The sequence below is a fragment of the Eleutherodactylus coqui genome, chromosome 13 (assembly GCF_035609145.1).
Source record: "Eleutherodactylus coqui strain aEleCoq1 chromosome 13, aEleCoq1.hap1, whole genome shotgun sequence".
In the NCBI taxonomy this organism is placed as follows: domain Eukaryota; kingdom Metazoa; phylum Chordata; class Amphibia; order Anura; family Eleutherodactylidae; genus Eleutherodactylus; species Eleutherodactylus coqui.
This window is the reverse complement of record NC_089849.1, coordinates 63947870-63965217: the sequence shown is the minus strand read 5'-3', so window position 1 is coordinate 63965217 and position 17348 is coordinate 63947870. Positions and strand designations below refer to the sequence as shown.

At 42.8% G+C, this 17348-nt stretch overlaps 1 protein-coding gene across 4 annotated transcripts in view; it reads left to right on the top strand.

Annotated features, from left to right (window-relative positions):
• ZNF335 (zinc finger protein 335) overlaps window positions 1–17348 on the top strand; it is an 89850-nt gene that overhangs the window by 33144 nt on the left and 39358 nt on the right. For all 4 annotated transcript variants that reach the window (XM_066587862.1, XM_066587861.1, XM_066587860.1 and 1 more), the window contains 6 exons: window positions 5900–6772; window positions 9672–9873; window positions 12598–12672; window positions 15449–15667; window positions 16159–16263; window positions 17147–17275. In XM_066587862.1, the coding sequence (XP_066443959.1) occupies window positions 5915–6772; window positions 9672–9873; window positions 12598–12672; window positions 15449–15667; window positions 16159–16263; window positions 17147–17275 (1588 nt within the window). In that variant the 5' untranslated portion in view covers window positions 5900–5914. The remainder of the gene's footprint in view (window positions 1–5899; window positions 6773–9671; window positions 9874–12597; window positions 12673–15448; window positions 15668–16158; window positions 16264–17146; window positions 17276–17348) is intronic.

The following is a 17348-nucleotide window of genomic DNA, read 5'->3' as shown; positions in this document are numbered from 1 at the left end:
TCCCAAAGATTTGTATTCCTTCACTTTTTGTAACTGTTTATATTCCAATGAATAGTCTACCTACAATGGATCTAAAGGAAGAATTACAGCTTTTCTCCAGTTAATAGTGAGACCCGACATCTCCTACCAAATATATTTTAAAAATTGACATGACTCCATGATCTACTCACATGCCCCGTATACAACAGATCATCTGCATATAGTTAGATACATTCCTCGATTTCTCCATAGTGCAATCCAACTATATTGGGTGATTGCCATGTCAAACCAGCCAGGGGCTGAATTGCCAAGGCAAAGCGAAGACGGGACAAGGGGGCAAAGAGAAGAGGGGACACCCCTGCCTTGTTCCCCTCTGCAGCACCATCCGTCCAGAGATACAACCATTTTCTCTCACTCTTACCCCTGTCATTGAATAGATTAGTTTAACGCATGGCACACATTTTTAACCAAAATGCATCCTATGAAGAACTGCCCACAAACGGTTCCACTCCACACTGTCAAAAGCTTTGGCAGCATCGAATGAAAAAACAGTCCAAACTCAATGATCTGCCTGAAGATTCAGATATAACCTAATTAAATTAATAGCAGTTGATTTGTTTGGCATGAAGTCAGACTAATCCTCATGTATTAAATTAATGATTACTAAAAGTAATCTATTGACCTTCACCAAGATCTCACCATCAGTGGTCAACAAAGATATAGGTCAAGGTCAACAGACCTTGACCTTCACCAAGATTTCACCATCAGTGGTCAACAGAGATATTGGATGATAGAAATCGGGGAGAGACAAATCCTTTCCTTGTTTAGAAATTAAAACAATCAGCATCTCTCATTGATGGTGGAAGTATGCCTTCATGCAGTGATTCATTAAGCACAGTCAATAAATGTGGCAGAAGTATATCCTTGTAGCGCTTAAAACAAAAAAGTAATTTGGAAGACCGTCCAACCCAGGCGACTTTTCATTAGGAAGTGCTGCTACTTAACTCATTCAATGTGAAAGAAGCCACTGATACCGCTCTCTGATCATCAGACAAAACGGGCAATTTCCACCCGAGCCAAATATTCATAGAGATCTTCACAATCCACACTTTACTTAGAAGCATACAGGTTTTTAAAATAGAAAAAAAAATGTCTCCAAAATTTCATCCTCTTTTATAACCAGAAAATTATCAGGCCTTCCCATGCTGCAAGATGATAAGGGATAAGATGATTCCTGTGCCTTAATTATAGAAGCCAAAAAACAACCCCCTGCTGCCCCTTCTTCAAAGATCTTCCGCTTCATAAAAAGACGATTATTTTTTGCAGCACCTCTCAGATGATCTGCAAGTTGAGACTGTGTACCTCTTTCCAATTAATTTCCGCCTGATTAGTAGGAGAACATAGGTACTCTCTGCATCTAAAGCTCATTGCTGAAGGGCCATAATGACATTCCAAGATTTAGTCTTATGTAGGCTAATCTGTGTATAATAACTACAACGTATAAATGCCTTCATAGCATCTCATTCTATAGACACTGAGGAAGAGCTAGTATTAATCTGAAAACATTTCAATAGAGCCTCATCCGCTCTAGTATTCAACCACAAAGGGATTTAACCACCAAACTCTATCTGAACCAAATCCCCCACCATTCATAATCAAAGAGCAATAGAGTGGAGAATGATCAGATACAGCTCGTGGGAGATATTCCACTCTACGAACATAAGGAGGCATAGATAGAACTACCTATCGGGAGATCTGTTCTAGAAAGTATATTATGTGAACTGGAATAACAAGAGTATTGTCGAACATCTCGATTTTTCAACCTTCACAGATCACCTATAAACGTAATTCCATTAATAAACGGGAAGGAGAAGCCCCTATAGGGCCTTTTATTAAATCTATCCAAACGGGGATCCAGACAGTTATTAAAATCGGCCACAATTAATGTAGGAATATTAATTATTAATTAAGGATATAGCTACAAATTCAATCACATTCAAAATACATTTGCTGGAATAGAGAGGAGAGCTATATTTTAGAGCCACGTGTGACGCAGAGTGTAAGCTCTCGCTCGCGACCTGAAGGTTGCAAGTTAAACCCCGAATGGTTCATGTAACTGGCTCAAGGTCAATTCAGCCTTCCATCCTTCCGAGGTAAAATGAGTACCCAGCTTGGTGGGAGGTAATAAGAATTACCTGAAAGTGATGCGTAATAAGTTGGCGCTATACAAATAACAAGATTTATATTTCCACCAAAAAATATTTATTTTGCCCAATAATACATTTAAGACAAACTAATCTCTCCATAGAATCTACAAAAGATGACTCCAATTTAAAAGAGATTTTTATGAATCCATCCACTTAAGGCCCATTTACACGCAATGATTTTCGCTTAAAGTTCGTTAAAACGATGGCATATGAGCGATAATTGGTGCCTATAAATGCTCCCATCGTGTACTCTTCACCTGAACGATGATTTTTAGGTGAGCTTAAAAACCATTCTTCAGACCATACACTGTGTTCTCCACGGGAGCTAGAGATAAAATTGTATTCTCTCTGCAGCCAGTGGGAGAAAATGGACTGCACACTGTGTTCTGCACAGGAGCGGCTGATTACATTGTATTCATACCATCAGTCCATGACAGCCCTTGCAAGAACAAAGGAGCTAATTACAGAGCTCAGACCACCTGCTGAGTTCTGAAAGCAGCTTCGGGAGGCTCATTTGCATGTAAATTAAGCTGGTAAAGTACTAATGGGCATTAGTGCCCATTAGTACTTTATGCAAAATGATCGCTAAAACTGTCAATCTTTGGAAAGATTGCCTTTGCATGTAAATAAGCCTTTACTCTACAGAAATTACTTGTACATAGAATGAAAAGAATGTGCCCTTTCAGAATAGTAAAGCAAGTGTATAGTATCTTTTGAATGTGTTTTCTAATAGACAAACAATAGCTGATTGAAATTGTTGAATAGATGAAAGAGCTGCATTTCTTCTAGTTTTGTCCCTCATAATCGGTAGAATCCATAAAATTATATTAACCTCTTGAACCATGGTAAATGGTATCATTTATGTTTTACACAGATAGCTTTAAAATTCCGGCTTATCATGCAGGAGGAGAAAGAGAAGGAGAGCAAGAATACCCCGCTACACCAAACCCCATACCTACCAATATTCCCTAGGGCTCTAATCACCTAGACATAGTCATAGTGGTCAAAAAAGTCCTAATATCATAGTAAGGTCACAAATACTAAAGAGCAGTACCTAGGACTATCCAACCTATCTAACAAATAATCTCATTTCAGGCGGTCAAATGTTTTACCAATAATCCACTAATAAAAATAACTACTTATCACTGTTCTATAAATATTGTTCGTGTTTCTCAATCCCGAAGGTCGCATCCCTAGAATTATCAAAGTCTCCCCTTGCATCCCAGCTCTTGGCTGTGCCAGATATAAAATAACATAAGGCATCTCTAAACGCCGTAACCACCTCTTAACATCCTGAAACTGCATCTGTCATTTTTGTATGTGCACAGAATAATCTGGAAGGACAGCTGAAGGATGACCGTCTACCACTTGTCTTGCTTTCTTTAAAATAATGTGCCAATCTTTATAATACAGGAGTTTTCAGAACCATTCTCGGCGTGGCACCAGGTGGAGGCGGTTTAGCAGGAGCTCTAGGAGCCCTTTCACAGCAAAGAAAGCTGACAAAGTATCTTCCCTAATAATTGATTTCAGCCTTCCCTCAAAAAATTCTCTCGGATACAATACTTCCACCTTTTCTATGATTTTGCTGCCAGTTGCGAATTATTTCTCAATCTATTTTCTAGATCATCTACTTCATTTTGCAAAGATAAACATATAAACTGCTCACATTTACTAATTGTATCAATCATAGGAACATTTTTTTCTTCCATTTTATTAATACTTATTTCTACTTTAGAAAATCTCTCAGTAACTTTCTGCAAATCATGTTTTCTAAATCCAACATCCTGTTTCAGACTACCAATCTAAGCAGAGAGGAAAGCAAAAATAGTATTACCGTATGTACTCAAGTATAAGCCGACTTTTTCAGCACATTTTATATGCTGAACACCCCCCCCCCCCCCCCCCCCCAGCTTATACTCAAGTGAGGGGTCCGAAAAATGTATAAAAAACTCTTTACTTCTCCATCGCTGCCAGGGGCTCTGCGCTTCTAGCCACTTCAGTCCCCTCACTGTAATGAAGTTCTTTCAGCAGGCGGGGATGAAAGGGCTGCGTCTGATTAGCTGAGCACTCAGCCAATCATAGGCAGCGCTCAGCCATTCATTAAATGACAGCTGAGCACTGCCTGTGATTGGTCACAGCGCTCAGCCAATCACAGGCAGCGCTTGTCCATTCATCGAATGGCGGAGATTCTTTACTCCCCGTGGGGAGTCTCCTTGTCACTGAACACTGAGACAGTGCCCCCAACCCATGCCACAATTGTGCCTTACTTTTTGAGCCTTTTTCCTACATGGAAAGTTGTGCCATGTACTCATTTTTTTCTTCCCTCCTTTGCACATACTATACCGTGCCCACTGTTTTACGGTTATCGCATAGTTTTTCCAGTAATAAAGTTCCCTTTACCCTTTCCAATCCACTGTCTGACGTCTTCCAACATTCTGATTAAAGCTTGTACAGCTCCAATGTCAGAAGATGTCCGACAAGGTATTCTTACAGTCTATTACTAGTCACTCCTCTGTCGGAGCCTCTCAGGTGCACACACACTGGCTTTAGCCAGCAGATGGCTCCGTTGTATAACAGCAAAAAGAGAAAGCCTTTTAGGAAACCCTGAATCCAAAATTGGATTGGAAAGGGTTAATAAACCTGCTCATACTGGAGTACCGTACCCCTTATGGGGCATCTTTCTGCAAGCTCACAGTCGTTCTACACCTGTCTTCCTGTACTGACTTTGCTCTGTATGAATGGCTGCTGTTCTGACATACTTGACAGTCTTGTATCTGAATGTCCACCATGTAATAATACTGTTTCCTTGCATTGAGCCCCGCAGAAGAAATGCTTGTCTGACTGCGATTGTCTCGGCAAAATCAATTATTTGCGGCTACCGGGAACAGAACCCGGGGCATTCAGCTGATCATCTTGGGGACTGCATTTTGAAAGGGGCTGTCTCTGATGCAACCACACCTTGAAGGTTTTTTTCCGGTCAAACACTATTGATGACATATCATCAGGCTAGGTCATCAATAGTTTATCGCCAGGGACCTGCTGATTGACATCCCCGACGACGAGCTGATTGCCAGGCCTGCTCTCAGTGCAGTGGAGCCGGACGTAGTCATAGGGGCTGGCAGCAGAAGTGCCATAGCTGGCTTCATTTTCATTGAAATTAATGGGAGCTGAAGCGACTATTACACTTCCAGCACTTCTGCTTCCATCCTCGGGGTCTGAAGTGTAATGGCTGCGTCGGCGTAATAGCCATGTCAAATTCCATTGAATTCAGTGAGAGTGGAGCCAGCTTATGGCACTTCCAATGCCGTCCCTTATGATGACATCCAGCCCTTCTGCACTGACAGCAGGCCAGGTGATCAGGTCATCGCCAGGGATCCTGAGCGGCAGGTCCTCGGCAATTAATTATTGATAACCTATTCTGGATCATCAATAGTTTTTGCCTAGAAAACCCCTTTAAACTGCAATTTCCTTAGGTCCCGTAGAAGGTGAACCATTATTTTGTGCCATTTTCAATCCACCAAATTCTTCTTCACATCTTTATACACTAACCATGGCTGTCGTCAAACAAGTGTATTCGTGTACAACTAAACGGAAGAAATGTTTACTCTTCTTATCTTTTGTACTATTTTATTTTACAAAATGATGTGCAGTAACTTTTTGTCTGCATTTTGAATGTATGTTATAAAACCTGCTGCCGTATATTTTGTTCACAGATCCAAGGTGTTGAAATGGAGAAAGATGTAGACATACTAGAGCAAAAAAGCCTTGATGGGGGACATGAAGCCATTGTTGTTTTGATGGAAGAAGAGGGCACTAGCCAACCAAAACCTCAGATGCCTTCTGCACCACAAGAATCCACCAACTCAACAGATAGACTCAAGCTAAACCTAAGTTCACCTGGTTTCATTAAACTGACTTCAGAAGAAATTACATCCCAGAAGCAAGGGCCTGGTGGCATTGAACGAGTGGAGTCAACGGGCAATCGGAATAGACTGGAAAAGGGCACAGAAGAATCTGGTTTAACACAAGGTCCCACCGATGTACAAGGTCCTACCAGTACAAGAGAGACTGATATGGAGCACGGCTCTAACAACGGCACAGATGGTCCAATAGATATGAGCACAGATGTAGTTCATGTACAACAGGATCCTGTCGCCTCAGGAAAACACAAGCTGGATGTCACTCAGTGCCTTCAAATAGTTAACCCAGATGTAGAAGACAACACAGCAGATCTGGTGACACAACATCTGGATGTGTTACAGAGACAAAACGTGAGTTCGAACACTTTTCCTTCTAAACAGACCTCCGATGAACAAATGAGTGGAGGCATAAGTATCATTTCCGTAACTAATGACATAAATGCAATCAAGACAACCATGCACCAAATCCCTAAAGTTGTAGGTGAACAAGAAGTGCAAGCACCAAGCTCCAGTCATATTGTGCCAGAGGAGAATCCAGATGACATGGGTATTCAACAGCCTGTGCTAAATCCAAGTATTACCAACATCGCGGATACTGCTGGGAGGCAGAACACAGACATTGAGAATACCCCAGTACCAGACGTCACTATGCACCATGACTATACCGTATGTTCTTTCTTATGTTTTACTAATCCTTCCTTTTGCCTTAGGATAAGTATTATACACTCATTGTGAAAAAAAATCAAGCACCTAGGAGGAGTTGTCGGAATTGAATTAAAGTTTATATGCGTGATTGTGATGTTGATATAAGTCAGGGGCGTAACTATAGAGGATGCAGGGGATGCGGTTGCACCCGGGCCCAGGAGCCTTAGGGGGCCCATAAGGCCTCTCTTCTCCATATAGGGAGCCCAGTACTATGAATAAAGCATTATAGTTGGGGGCCCCTTTACAGTTTTGCATTGGGGCCCAGGAGCTTCAAGTTACGCCTCTGATATAAGTCATTACAAAATTGGAGCAAAAGGATAATTTATTGTGGAAAAGTGATTTATTGCAGTCCCATACATGTTCTGTTGGCGATATATCTGGCGACTGGGCAGGCCACGAAGTGTGACAATGTTGTGGTGGCATTCCTGTGACCCTTTTGCTGTGTGCGGCCGAGCATTCATCTGCAATAGCCCCTCAGGCCATCACACCAGCACTAGGGGCAGTATTCTGCTCCACAGCAAAGCGCACTCACTCCTCCTCCACCCATCTTGGCTTTCAGAATGCGAACATGGCCGTTGTTCATGCCCAAACTAAACTCGTTGAAGACAACCTGCTTCCACTCCATAGCAGTCCAGTTTCATCACTCATGACACCAAGACCAAATGTCCTTCAGCCAGGTGCCCGGAAATGGTTTTCAATCAACTTTCAGATAGTTTCCATGTAAAAATCGGACTTTATTCAAATCCAATAAATTTACAGATGCGAGGTCACAACCATTATGCTACGGTCTTTGTCAAGCTCGACAAAGACCATAGCATAATGGTCGAAACGTCGCGTCTGTAAATTTATTGGATTCGAATAAATTCTGGATTTTTACATGGAAACTATCTGAAAGTTGATTGGATTCCTGCGTGCTGCCACACCATCACTCTTGTTTGACATTTTGGAGGGTCCTTGCTGTCCGGATCCTGGGTAGGCGTCCACAGCCACTTACTCCCACAGTTATTTCAGTTTTTTTTGTGTGTGTGGTGCTGTGAATATCTTTTTCATTGCCCAGAAATAGCTCCAACAGACACAGGGGCATGTAACTATGGTGCCTCCTGTCTCTGGATGGTGGTCCATGAAACAGTTGGAGCTGCCTTTGCTTGTCGAGTGATCAGACGATCCTCTCTACTGTTGGTCTGTGGAGGGTGTCCTGAACCTGGTCTCCTTGTGTGAGGGCCCCTCACACATCCACTGGTCCCAACCCCTCCTAACAGTCTGGTCAGAACAGCCCGGGTGGTGGCAGTTCGTTGATACGACCATCCAGCTTCTCACATTCCAATAATGCGCCCCTCTCAGACTCTGGTAACGAGGTGAAATCTCTTCTACTGAGACATAGAACTTTCTAGTGGTCAACAAGCTCTACACAAGTGGAAAAAGAAGTCACAACATACAAGTAGCCTCTGGGAGCCTTTTTACAGGCCATGGTGGAACCACTTTTGGTTGGCAAGACCTGTTCATCTAATCACCCCACAACTCTCATCATTTGCATATCTGCCTGAGATGTAACTGCATACCGACAACTCCTACTAGGTGCTTCATTTTTTTTGGCAGAGTGCAGTTTAAAAATAAACATATTACCGTTAAAAACGAATTCTATGGGTTAATATACATGAGCAATTTTTCTCTTCTGGACCAATAGTCCGAGATTGAAAAATCCCAGCAAATACTATTTTTTTTGTGATTCTGCTGCAAGAATTTCCTATTACTTTATATGGGAGCGTGTGATTCATTTTACTATTGGGCCATATGTGATTTTTTTTTTTTTTTTTCCCCCTAAATTTATTTATTTATGCATTTTCCACACGTATAACACACAGATTTAAATCTGATGCAAAACGTGCATTTTTATCTAAAAAACACATCCTAATACGCAGGAGAATCGAAATCAAATCACAGGTAAAAGGGTCAGTTTTTCACTGACCTACATTGCACTTGTTCCTGTAAATCCAGTCTTAGGCCTCAGGCACACAGATCATCTTCGACCACAGCGCATGACCCTGCGTACCTCTCTTCTTCCAGGTTCTCTGTACTGTGGCTGGTCTGCATGGCTCGCCGTTGGACATGCACAGTACAGATATCATTTTTTTTAAACTTCTGCTTTTGCTGTGGAATACGCGGCCCTTACGTAATTTTTCATCTGCGAGCGGAAACCGCAATTGGTTTCCGCTCATGTGCATGAAGAATCTTTTTTTTTGCATTGCATGTTATGTAGGGTCATTGCTGCGAAATACGGAGGCAGACGCCCGCTCCAGATTCCACAACAAAAATGCTCCCATGTGCATTGGGCCTTAGACAGGCTTAACATCTATATCAGACCCTCCGCCTGGATGTTCCATCGCAGATCTGGTTGCAAATGCCGCACGAAAAAAGCACTGCGTGCAGCATTTTTTTTTTCATCCCAAAAACAAGCAGGTGGACTCCATTATAGTTAATGGCGTCCATCCGGCGTTGTTTGGTTCCGTCCAGAGACCGAACCGCTCTGCCGCGGGGATTCCTTTTCTTGCCCCCTGTAGCCAAACGGGGAGCAGGAAAGCGGATTCAAAGTGGCTATTGACTACTAAGCAACTACTCACTAAGGACTCATGGGACAACTATTGCTCTTTTGAGCAATTTTTTTTCACCTGGTAAAGTCCTATGTAAAGCCGCTCTTCTTCAAAAGTCTGAGTGTTGAGTGGCAATCCCTATCTGGGTAAATGCAGTTACTGGGAATGCTATGACTTGTTATTACAGTAATAGTAGATTTATGACCAATTGGTATCTACTTATATTCACTGATTCACTTTACCATTGATTTCAACTTTTTTCCTAATTTCAGGAGACCATATCAAACAGTCAGATCCTTCCCTGCCAGACTGAAGTTTGCTCCGTGCCCGGAGTGTGCAGTATATGCCAGTCAGTCCTTACTCAGACTCATCGGCCCGTCCTCATACCTTCCGAAGTCCCGGCAACTACCTATCCATCCAACTCTGCTGTGGATCGGATTATACATGGTTCAATAAACCCTCAGCTTATTCAAGGTAAGAGGAAATAAACAAACCTTTAATTTCATCATCTGTTAGATACATTTATTCTCAGCCACACCGTGACTCAGAAGAGCGTGTTACAAGCGCACCTCAAGCTGTCCGGCTTATCTTGTCCCCATATGAACTCTCCCAGTCTGTAGTTCAGTCTGTTTACTCTATGACCCGTGGACTCAGCGATGAAGGATTTATATGCATACCACATAAAAATACTTGGGGTTTTGTGGGGGAGAAAAAATACCTAAATATTTCCCCATAAAACCACATCATGTACCGAGGTCTTAATGATGAGGTGAAGAGGGATTCTAGCCAACCTCTGTCTTGCAGCTTGCACAATGTGTGATGGCCATGAGAAGTCGCAGAGGATCGATGGACATTGTTATTGTGAATGAAAACTACCACGGGGGCAACAGACATATCCCCCTGTGTCGGGTTAATGCTTCCAGCATGAACTTGATATGATGCTTTAACCCTTTCCAATCCACTGTCTGATGTCTGAAGACATTATGATTTAAGGCTGTACAGCTCCGATGTTGGAAGACGTCCGTCGGGGTTCTCTTACTGTATATTGCCAGCCGCTCTGCTGTCGGAGCCTATCCAACGTGTCATCTCATGCAGTACTGGCTTTAGCCAGCATATAGCGCCGTTGTAGAATGGCAGAAAAAGAGTAAGCCCCCTAGGAAAACCAGGATACAAATTGGATTGGAAAGGGTTAAGGACTAGAGATGAGCGAACCTACTCGTTTCGATCGAGCACCGCAATTTTCGAGTACTTCAGTACTCGGGTGCAAAGATTCGGGGGGCGGGGGGAGGCGTGACGGAGCGGGGGTAGCAGCGGGGAACAGGGGGGAGCCCTGTCTCTCTCCTTCTCCCCCCCCACTCCCTGCTGCAACCCCCCACTCACCCACGGGGCCCCCCGAATCTTTTCGCCCGAGTATGGAAGTACTCGAAAATCGCGGTACTCAGGCGAAAAAGGGGCGCGGCCGAGTAGGCTCGCTCATCTCTATTAAGGACCTAAGAACCTTTCGTGTCATCACATTCAGAGATAAAAACTTCTCCTATTTTAATTTAAGTATTGACATAGCTGTATTTTCTGCAGAGAAGTTGTGTTTTTCAATGGCACTATTTTGGGGTACATAAAACTTATTAACTAACTTTTCATGGGGGTAAATGAAGTAGTTTTTACATCAGTGTTGTAGCTGTATGTGAGCTTGATTTTTTTTTTCTTTTTATTATATATATATATATATATATATATATATATATATATATATATATATATATATATATAATATATATATATAATATATTGTAGAATAAATCTTTTGTGGCATATTTGGGGAGTGGGAAAATTGTTAAATTTATTATACGGATGATTATAATTGTGGTGATATATTTGTGTTTTTGTAATAATAAATATGATCTATCCTCAGGGAAGCAGTTCTCATTAGTAAAAGTCCCAGACAACCCCTTTAAGGCCTCCCTCACATAGACTTTTTACCACGATTTAGCACTACGCTAATTGTGGTATAATGTTTCCATTATTTTCAATGGGAGCCGCTCGATCGCAGCTCTTTTCAGTGCCTTAATTTTCGAGTATGTTGTATTTTTGAGCGTTTTGCATATCACAACACGTGTGATGAAGACCTTAGGATGTGCTACTAAGGACAAACCTTTTACAGATGGTGAAGAAGGATGTCTGAGCCCATGCGAAGAGCTGGGTCTTTCAGTAAGCACAGGAAATGCCAGATTTCCAAGGCACCAGTGTCCATTCCGTGGCCCCCAGGAAGTGAGGAAAAGCAAAACTAGAGAGGTCCAAGGTGGTGGGTTGTATGCTTCACCTCACAAGCGTCACATTTGTAGCTTTCGCCCCTTGTCCTAGACACGGTGGGGGAAGAGGGTAGGATCAGTGTATGGCCTCATGTCCACGGGCGGGTCGGATTCTGCATGTGAGAGCCGAAGACAGTGCTTACCCGTTTGGCGCTTCACTGCAGATCAATGCGGCAGCGCACATGTGCAGTAGTTTTTTTTTTTTAAACCTGCTTTCTCACGGAATCCGCGGCCACCCGCAATTCAATTGCGGATGGGCCGCGGATTGGACAGCTTCCATTGACCTCAATGGAAACCGTCCGTGCAGGAACCGCAGCAAAATGGAGAAAGCTGTGATTTGTTTTCCGAACCCAGAGGTCCACATAGAGAAAAAAAATAATCCATCAGCCTAGGGTGAGGTTTCTGTCTTAAATTATAGCAAATATCAGCCTCCTCTTCTCTTAGACAGAAGGTTTACTCTAGTTGTAAAATCACAGACATATTCTAAAAAACGGCTATTATATCAGAGCATGTAAAGGCTCAGGCTTTCTGATGCACACAAATTAAAAATGTGGCCCTCAAGTGCTGATCTAGCTGCGGCAGGGGCTTATATACACTCCACATGTCCACGTAGATATTCTCTAATAGACGGCGCACCTATAAGTTACTTTTATACAACACCGGAAGACTTCACCCATAGAGCAGAGACAGCAGGTCCAGGAACGCTTCCTTGAAAAGCAGCTAAATTGTGGCAAAATGTAAGTTTTTGTTTTTTTTTTCTCCTGTTTTTGCAAGAGAGCCTTGAGAAGGTCAGAACAATCTGCTGTCAGAAACATTGTGATGGGAACTTGATTATCAATTTGTCTACTTGTCAATTATGTATAGATTGTTTTAAACGACTTCTACATTTCAGGCTGCATCGTTACAAGCACCGAAGGTAGAAATTCGGAGATCACCCAGTATTTGATCCTGCAGGAACATGAAGGCGGTAAGGAGAAATATTCTCTTTGTCTTACATTAAACTGAAGCTGCGCATTTCATTAAGCTTGCTTATATAAGCCGCAAGTGTAAAATCTAGCACTTTTTGTGATATAACTTTTTTGTCATCACCTTTTTTCAGTTCATTCAGTGCGATGTATCAAGAAATTAGCCGGCACCAATACTATTAGACACAAAGTGTTTCTGACGGAGTTTGTTCTTGTTAACATTTTGATGTTAATTGAACTTTATGGATACTCTTTTGTTAAATTGTAAGAATAAGTAAATCTGTCGATTCAGCGTGTTAAAGGTTTCCAGAGAGGAATAGAGTTTTCTTTCTCCTACCCAGCGTAAAGGCAAACCGTAAATAAGTTACAGTAGTAAAAAAAATAAATTGAAGTTCTGTTTCAAACATTCTGCATTAGGGTTCATTCACAGGTAGCAAAAATGGCGCAGATTTTCTGTAACAGAAAATCACCACAAACTCTGCGTAATTTTCGGGTCCAAATCGGCTCCATTCACTGTCTATAGAAAAAGCTTAGCAATGTGCTCTACGATCTCCATCAGTACCATTGAAGTAAACGGAGCATTAGTCATGCTTGCACACTGCTGCTGCATTCACGTAACTTCCTTGGAGTATGCTGTTTTACTGATTCCTGTGGTCCCAGCGGTCAGACCCCCAGTGATTAATCATTTGTCACCCATCGCGGGAATCCGAACAATAATCGTTCTTTGTAAAAGCACCTTTACCCACTACCCAAGCATTTTGTACAGAAGATCAGGATTTACACGATCATCTAGTGCATAGCCTGCTTGTCAGTCCTCTTGCCCTGAATAGACAACTACCCAAGTCCAAACGTACTGGCTCTCATCCCGGTGGGAAATGCTTTTTCTGCACAGGCGTTATATATGGAGTAAGACGCCCCTGCCCTAAGATATATGCTGGTAAGATGGTTCAGGAGCCAAGGAGGCGCATTTCCAAACACCTGAGCTCTATACACATGAAAACGGACACCGCCATTGCGAGGTATGTCAATGGGTGTCATGGTGGCGACGGTACTTCTATTCTGGGGCATTTGTGAGATAGAACTGGGTCTGTGTGAGTGAGATCTGGACAAAAAATTGCTACGCGAGAAGGTGCGCTGGATCTTCCTCCTAAGGAGCCAGAGCCCTTTGGGCCTAAATTAGGGATTTCCTTATGCAGCATTCATTTGGAACCAGCTTTTGGCAACTCTATTCAGTCACTTCTTTGAATTCTATAACTATTGATCAGGCTTGTTATCACAATAAGGCTGCATTCACACGAACGTATATCGGCTCGGTTTTCACACCGAGCCGATATACGTTGTCTCTCTCTGCAGGGGGGGTGGGGAGGATGGAAGAGCCAGGAGCAGGAACTGAGCTCCCGCCTCCTCTCTGCCTCCTCTCCGCCCCTCTGCACTATTTGCAATGGGGAGAAACGGGACGGGGTGGGGCTAATTCACGGAACTTAGTCCCACCCCCATCCCGCCTCCTTTCATTGCAAATAGTGCAGAGGGGCGGAGAGGAGGCAGAGAGGGGGCGGGAGCTCAGTTCCTGCTCCTGGCTCTTCCATCCTCCCCCCCCCCCCCCACCTGCAGATGAGGACACCGTATATCGGTTCGGCGTGAAAACCGAGCCGATATACGTTCGTGTGAATGCACCCTCAGTCTGTGAAACGGGTATACCTTGCTTTTGTCAAAATTTGTTATAAATAAATAACAGCTGCTCTGCAAATCATGACCCGTCACACTCAGGTTGGTGTAATCAGAATGATCTCGGCTTTATTTTGTCTTACAACAACTTCTAGGGTTTTCAAATCAAAGGCTGTACACAGGTGTGCCTATCTTCCTTGCCAATAAGAAAGCATGGATGGTTGTAGAACATTAGTTCTGCTCTGTCATCTCACTAGCTCATGTTATTATGTCAGTGGTTTCTTATCAAGGGTGTTTCTTCTGGCCGTGTTATCTGGATTAACGAGCTGAAGCAGCTATGCAAAACGACTACACCCATATCTAGATCGCTAATAGCAACTTGTTCATATAAAATATTCATTTTCTTAATGTTGCACATAAAATTTTGATCACAACAAGGAATATAATCATATAAAGGAGTGTGGAGTCAGCCTTTCTACATATTCATGTATTCTCTAATATTCCCAGTTTTGTGACTGCTTCTACTTTGCCTCATTATCCCATGCAAGCTTCCTATTCTCCTCCCAAAGCTATCCCTGTTCTACAGGGGGAGGTTGCCTTACCTAGCACTGGGGAAGGGTGTGAATGCTCCTCAGGTACTTTTACAGGAGTTCCCACCTCTCCCTCCATACATGTTAATACCCTGTAGGTTACTCCCATGCAGGAACCTATGGCAACGGTCACATTCCCTAATCTAACTCTTCTCCATTTACTCCACATCTAGATTCCTTCTTTGAAATCTCACCCCCTTCATCCCATTGTATTTCATACACCCTAATGCACTTCATATCTGTATATACACAGATATTTGCGACCAGCTCACAGCTCTTTATGTATACTACCCTATTTATTTACAAGATAGCTGGATCATTGTACAGAACAAGCTTTTGTACCTCTTGTGTCACCATGTTTCCTTATAGGTTGTAAGCTCTTGTGATCAGGGCCCTCACTCCTATTGTCCAAACTTGTTTTGGGTTAATACCGTATGTTATGTCTTATTTCATCTGTGTTCCCTCTGACTTGTAAAGTGCTGCAAAATATGTTGGTGCTATATAAAGATTATTATTTTTACAGCCCCTACTAGTTACCCATTGACGGTAAGTCCTATGGCTCTTGGGGAGAGATCTCCCTCACGTTCATCCGGTGCACCTGAATTGGTGTCGGACTTGGAAGCCCTAGAAGGGATGATGGAAGTAGTGGTGGTTCAGCAGTACAAGTGCAAGATGTGTCAATACAAGAGTACATCCAAGTCAACTCTCCTCCGCCATGTGAAGGAGCGCCACGTCCATCCAGGTAATGGTATTCATTAGCATTCTAGCATTTTACCCCATCCCATGTCTGATAGTACAGACTCTGAGACTGCGGCTGCCAAGTATAACAAAGTGTTGTTCTACACTGACTACTTCAGACTGTTAGGTCCACTATTGGACTTCTATGACCCTAATGTAGTTGCACCCTGTTGTAGGCAGTGTCTCATAAGTTTTTCACTTGAGCCTCATCAATTTTTCCTCTAGAACACTTTTTTAATAATGTTTAATAACTTTTTTTTTTATAATCCTGTTTTATATTAAAAACAAAGAAAATCTCCACTGCTTACAATTTGAACATTCTTGTCTCCGTTCTTTAAACTTTGCCGCATCGCTGTGTAACCTGGTAGCACTTTATTCTTGGCTGTCATGGAAGAGCATTAATCATCTCTCAGTGATAAATGTTTTGCTGTGCTGATGATCCTCCACCGCTTAATTTTGATGTAGGTACGTTTCATCACTCGTTTGTCATTTTAGTCAATAAAGATGAAAGAATATTCCGCAAAGTGGCACGACCTAGAGAGGAGGAGGAAGACGATGAAGATGATATTATGGATGCGGGAGCCATAGATGATGCTGATGGTTAGATATCTTCTGTTTTCGCTTTTGAGTAAAACAACAATTCACTAATATTAAAAGGGTTTTCAACTCCAAATACTATAGATGGTCTATCCTCATGATAGGTCATTAATAGTTGTTGGCTGGGGGTCGGCCACTGGAGATGCCGGCCTACCAACTGATCAGGCGCCCGCTGTCAGCACCAGGCTACACAGGGGTTAAAGCAGAAGCTGCTGCTCTGGCCTCCATGTATTTGCCGTCACTTATAACTGTAGGCGCAGCTCCCATTGATTTTTATAAAACCCCAGCCTATGGTTGTAAAGCGCTAGTCCCTTCTGAGCAGCGGCTTCTGTTGCAACTCCTGTATATCCCAGTGCTGACAGAGGGCGCCCAATTACCTGATCAGCCAGGGTCCCGAGTGGCGGATCCCAAGCAATCAACTATTACTAGAGATGAGCGAGTACCAAAATGCTCGGGTGCTCGTTATTCGAGTCGAGTTTTTCGTAATATTCGAGAGCTCTATTCGAGTAACGAACCCCATTGAAGTCAATGAGAGACCCGAGCATTTTTGTATTTGACCCGCCCGCTGCCGAGCTTTTTTTCTTCTTCTCTCTTTATCTCTATCTCGCAAGCCACATACTACTGTGAACGCACGGACGCTGGCATGTCACAGCAGGAAGTGGTAATGCGGTGAAGTGTCAAAACAGGGAGGGGTCGAACTCGGCGTGATACTTGCTCGAGTAACGAGCACCATCGAGTATGCTAATACTCGAACGAGCATCTTCACTCGACTCTAACTATTACCAGTACTATATCAATACTATATACCTTTTAAGCTGTAGTATTAGTCTTATTATTTATACAATTCTTTTCTCTTGCTTCATTTTGCCCCTCCTCCTGATTTCAGATGATAGTGACTATAGTCCAGGAGAGGATGTCACTCGCAATCCGCAGTTTGAGTCCATTATGGGTGCTCTGGCAAAAGAAAGACCACGCAGACGGCCTGGGCGTCCACGCAAGATCGCACGCTTGCCAGGTATTGAGAATCTCCCCTCCATTATAATTAATGTTTGTCTTAATAAGCGAGGCTGCCCCTACAAAATGTTACT